A 5,640-nucleotide genomic window follows, 5' to 3' on the forward strand; every position below is an offset into this window, starting at 1 on the left:
AAGATCAGGAACAAATTGGAGAGCTCTGGGGGGTGCTGGCTGAATTCCTCAGGCCAGAAAGGGCTGGCTTAATGCCTATGTCCCTGCCTATCCCTTCCCTCTCCATTGCACCGCAATAAATTCTAAGAGATCTTCCAGATGTTTTGTGTTGAGCCCTTCTTTGGTGTCAAAGCCCTGCCTAGAATATTGGAAACATGCTATGCTACCAGGGATCTAGGAGACAAATTTCTGTCTTCTGACTTTGATCTTCTTTTCTTTTCTTTTCTTTTGGTCTTTTTGAGTCAGGGTCTCCCTGTAGCCCAGCTGTCCTGGAACTCACTATGTAGACCAGGCTGGCCTTGAACTCACAGAGATCTGCCCACCTCTGCCTCCCAAGTGCTAGGATTAAAGGCAAGTGCCACCACGATGGCTGCCTTTGATCTTCTTAGTGAGAGGCAGGCCCTACCTGAGCATCTCATCGGATTTCTCTTAAATAGAAGGATGTTCAGATGCCAAAACAGGATGTTTACCGCTCATATCCCACCCCACAATGCAGGCCAGAGCCCTTAAGATCTACTTAAGATCTGCCCCCATGGCTCTCCACTGCCCTCAAAATGAAACCTAAGGACTTCCTTGATCCAGGCCATTTCCAGGAAGCCACCCCATTATTCACCTTTAAACTAGCCAAATGCTCAGGTGCAGTCAGAGGTCAACTTTCCCAGGAGTTGGTTCTTTCCTTCTACCATGTGTATCCAGGGAATCAAACTCAGATCTTCATCTTTGTCAACTCACCTGCCACCCCCTCTACAGATCTTTTGAAAACACAACAGGCTTTATCCAGAAGGCACTGTCCATTCCCTCTCAATTAGCCTGAAATGTGCACATTTTCAACTCGGCCCTCAGAGCTCACTTGGATACATCAGCCTTCACTGGATGAGAATCTTTGATCCTAAGAATCTGCTAGTCAGAGCAATCATTTGAAAATGCAAAGCTCAGTTCAAGGGCTTCACATTTCACTGAAGAAAACCCCTTCACTGCAGTCCACAATGTCCTCCATGATCTGGCTGTCACCATTGCTCTGTCTCACCTCAAATCACTGGTCCCTGAAGTTGCCCAAGCTTTTTCCCTCACACACTTACTTTAGGCTCAGTGCCTTTGCACTTGCTGTTGCTCCTACTGGGTCTACTCAAATGTCATTAGGGCACTGGGCAAGGGTAAGCACACTCTACCACAAAGCTACAACCTTAACAGCATGCACGATTCTAAGACCACCCGTTAATTTGCTTATTTACAGGGGTTATTACCACCTTTATTCCCACCTTCTAGCATTTAAGTACTGAGTTTGGTTATCTTGCTGACTCCACTGTATCTTGCACCTGACAGGGTGCCTGGGACAAAGCAAGGGCAGCATTTTTGCACGAATGAATGTTGATCCAAGAAACCTAGTAGAATCCTGTTCTTCCTTATTCCCCTAGTTTGGGCAAAGCCTCTGTTTCCTTCTGTGCAAAGTGGGGTGGAGGAAGTGGGGTACTGAGCTATAAAGTGTTGATGAACTTTTAAAAATTCAGCCTTGTTTCCTTCTTATTATCGGCGTGGGGCCAGCCACTTAACGTTCAGCGCCTCAGCTCCACACCTGTATAATGGGTGTGAGCTCATTACCCAACGTCTTGGGATGCTAGCACTGCCTTATAAGGCAGCAGAGGCCTAGGGCAGCGAGGCTGAATGGGTGGAGAGAAATCACAACATCCGGCTGCGGAGGCGGGGCGGGGGTGCGGGCTGTTGCCGGACTTGAGGCCCGCGCCGCTGGCGAGGCTGCAGCCTCCTTCCGTCCTCGACTCGCTTCGGATATGTGCCCGTCAGAAAGACCTGACCCAAGACCACACGTCCCAACCGAGGTCCCGCCTAACTCGCTGGAGGCCCAGAATGAGGAGCGTGGCCACAACAAAACCCTAGAAAACCCATCCGCGAGCCAAGGGCGCCCACTCCCCCATCTGATGACCCAATCAGATTGCACTGCCGGAATGACCGACGCTTCCATCATTCAATCATAATCCTGGCCTCCTGGGCGTGGCCCCGAGGGCCCTCCCCCAGCTCCCGGGCGGAGAGCTCGACCCTAATTGGCAGTTCAGTGTCCTACGAAAGTCTAGAAATTCGAAACAAGGGGCTGAACCCCGCCCTCAGTCCAACCAGGAAGAGGTGACGCGATTGGTCCCGCCCCCTCGTTCAGTGGGCGGGGCTGAGAAAGATACTAACCAATAGGAGGCCGGGGCGGGGAGCGTCCGCTCGGCTACTGGCTGAGCAAAGTAAACAGAGGGCGGGGTGGGGCGGGGCAGGGCGGGCACCGAACTGCCCCGGAGGGGCGGAGAGTGCGCGGCGGGCGGCGGCGGCCGTGGAGGCCCGGGAGGCCACGGCACGGTCAGTGCGAGCCGAGACGAGCCGCGCCGATCGCCATCGGCCCCGGCTCTCGCGGGCGATCGCGGCCGGCGGCGCGGCCTGGCGGGCCGGGCGGCGCTGCAGCCCATGGAGCTCGAGAACATCGTAGCGAACACGGTGCTACTCAAGGCCCGGGAAGGTGAGGCAGGCGCGCGGGCAGCCAGGCCCGGGTGCGGGGAGCACGGGCGCACGACCTCCGAACTCTGCGGGGCGCCCCAGTTCCCGATCCTTTAGTGCAGCGAGCTCTGCACCCCGAATCTCACGCAGGCGCGAGCCCTTCCGGCTTGTCCTCCTCCGCACCTGCCCACGGAACCCGGGGTCCAGAAGGGGCCGGGGTCGCGCCGCCGCCCTTGCAGCAAGTGTGGGAGGTGAAGGGGAAAGGGAAAGAGAGAGGAGAAAGAGTGGGACTTGAGCCCGAGGAGAGTATGTCTGGAGGCCTCTTCTAGGTGAGAAGCAGGAAGATGCCCCACGTGCCCCAGGCCCAGGTGCCCTGGGCAGCACAAAGTTGGCAATCGGTAAACGCTGGAGAATGAATGAACGTAACCTTTGCGTAGACAACCTTACCGAGTTGGGGGAAACTTCTAGACCCATATGTTACTAGCAGGACTGTCACTCACTAGGAGCCCCTGAACATTGAAAACGGGTGAATGGGGAACGATTTTTGCACTTAAAAAGCTGATGACCTACTAGGTCAAATGTACACAGAAATAAGTGGAAGCAGAGCATGTTGGGATGTTAGGATTGTAAGGTTAAAAATAAAGGCCTGACTGGGAAGCTAGTCTGGTGAGCCCAGTGTGTGTGCACACGGATGTGCCAGCACATAGCTCCACATGGTTGCCACTCTGGGTATTTGTCACCTGCTCTGTAAGTGTCCTAGGTGACACAGAACCAGACCTTAAACTCAGTGCCACAGCACACCTCAGCAACATACTTACTAGACACCTACATACCCCACTCTGTCCAGGGTGCTAGGGGGCAAACAGTAAATAAGATCCTTCTTTTCAGAACTCCTGGGGGAAGGGGGAGCATGATGACAAGTTTTTTTTTTTTCACTTCTTAATGGGCATCCAGGCTGAAAGTCATCTGCTTCACTGTTCTGTCTCGTTTTACAGATGGTAAACTGAGGCTCAGACCAGAGACTAATTCCAGATTACACAGCAAGATTGTGATTGACCCAGGCCTAGGACACAAGATACCCTGTAGAGTCTATAGGAAACTCAGAGGATCCCCCAACTAGGTGCAGCACCTGGTGTCCTCTGCCAACCCAGTGCATGTCATCCAACAGAGGTGCTGCCTGGAAATGGGCTTGGCAGACTGAGTTTCAAGTGCCCAGGAGACTATCTTATCTCCTGTCCCTTATCTAGCTCAGGGGCTGGGCCTTCCTCCGAGCCACTGGGGGCATCTGCGGATTCTGTTCTGCCTCGTCATTCAGCCAGTCAGGGAGGAGGGGTGAGGAGTGCCTGGCCAGGCCTCCCTTCCTAAGACTAGCCAATTCAGGCCTCAGCCTACTGAAGGCATTGCTTTGCAGGGCCAGAGTGTGGCACCTTCAGAGAAACTTTGTTGGGCCCTGGATGAGGCACAAAATGGTATGGGCAGACTAGGGACTGGTACCTTCTGGAAAGAACCCTTATCCTGACCTGGCTTTGACCATCCCACCCACATGTCTCCTATCCCACAGCATCATTGTCCCTTTTTATTAAGTCTAAAGGAAGCCCTAATTGTCACTGAGTCCTCAACTACCAATGGACTGGTTATGTCAGAATCACTTCACACCTGGCTGGTAGCTTGAGGCCAGAATGATTACCAGCTTTCCAAGTGATTTGAGACCCTAAACAGGGAACTTATGGTGTATGTGTACAGTTGGCTCTTGATAAATGCTAGGCATGTTTGAGGTGAGTAAGGAACTTGGGTTTGGGAACTGGGTTTGAATTCTGTCACTGTCACCTTAAGACTTTGACCTTGGGAAGACTGACTTAACTTGGTTTTCTCCTGAACTTGGGCCCAATTTGGTAAAGGTTTAAGTGGGATGACACTGGGGGTGTGTACCCTCACTTGGATCTTCTTCCTTTCCTAGGTGCCAGAAGGAGAGGGTAGGGTGGAGGGGAGCCCCATAAACTGGTAGCGAGTTCTAGGACAGGATATTTGCATATGACTTTTTACTTTTGCCTTGATGTAGCTGGGAGGAGAGGAAGAAGGAAGTAACTGGTGGGGGCAGCATACAGATGGAGGGTTGGGTGAGGGACCTGGGTGGGGGAGAGTGGGAGGAGTTCCTCTTCTGGAGAGGCCTTGCCATGGGTTAGGGGTGGAGGTCTTGCTCATTCACAGTGAAGAAATGACTGGGGCACATGGGGTACCGGCTATAGCAGGGCTGCCAGCAGGTTTCTCAAGGGGACACTTCAGCACTTCCTCTTGGCAGCTTCCTCAGGGAGCCTACTTAGGGACCTAGCTCTGCCCTCTCCTTAGAACCCACCACCACCACCACTGACACTGGGCCAGATGGAGACAAAGCTGGGGAAATCGAGGCCAGGCATGGAAAATTGATTGCCTAAGGCTGCCACTGAGTTGGAGCTAGGGCCCACCTCTAGGCCCACCATCTTGATACAGTCTTACTAAGTGCTGGACAGACTCACCCACTTACCCTCACAATGCCTCTGGGGATGACTGTGGATCTGAGGACACAAAAAATAGGGAGCTAGTGATAGCCTAAAGTGAATTGGAGATTCAAACTCAGGTCTAGGAGGCTTCAGGGTTTTTCCACCATTATCAGCCAGGTTCTAGAAGTATCCAACTGCTCCTGTAGTCTCAGCAGTTACAGACAGGGGCTCAGCTAGGTAAAACAAAGCAGGCATCAGGGCCAGGGAAGGCCTTAGGTCAGGGTAGGGAAAGGGCATCCTGAATGCCAGCTTTCCTCCTAGCACCGTGCTTGTAGGGAGGGAGATACAGAGCTTGGTGGTAAAAGCCTGGGAGCCTTGCTGGTAGCCCAGGCCACCCTCTGACCCTGGTATCTCTTAGGCATGCCTCATATGACATACATTCTCTGACTGGTGGGCCTTGAGTGCCCACCACTGTGGTACCCTTCTCTACTTTTGTAACCTTTAGGATTCCCACTGAGGAGGGGGAGCAATTGAGGCTGAACTTTTTTTTTTTTTTTTTTTTTTTTTTTTTTTTTTAAAAAAAAAAAAAAAAAAAAGAGGACGATAAATCTTTCACTGTGATATATCAAAATAA

General features: G+C 52.5%; 1 protein-coding gene across 3 annotated transcripts in view; it reads left to right on the forward strand.

The window, feature by feature from the left end:
• The first annotated feature begins 2,343 nt into the window (after positions 1-2,343).
• Positions 2,344-5,640, forward strand: part of Grk6 (G protein-coupled receptor kinase 6) — an 18,261-nt gene continuing 14,964 nt past the window's right edge. For all 3 annotated transcript variants that reach the window (XM_008830936.2, XM_017797584.2, XM_029562438.1), the window contains exon 1: positions 2,344-2,551. In XM_008830936.2, coding sequence (XP_008829158.1) covers positions 2,500-2,551 — 52 coding nt within the window. In that variant the 5' untranslated portion in view covers positions 2,344-2,499. The remainder of the gene's footprint in view (positions 2,552-5,640) is intronic.

This window comes from Nannospalax galili, unplaced genomic scaffold (assembly GCF_000622305.1).
Source record: "Nannospalax galili isolate Female #2095 unplaced genomic scaffold, S.galili_v1.0 scaffold1115, whole genome shotgun sequence".
Classification (NCBI taxonomy): domain Eukaryota; kingdom Metazoa; phylum Chordata; class Mammalia; order Rodentia; family Spalacidae; genus Nannospalax; species Nannospalax galili.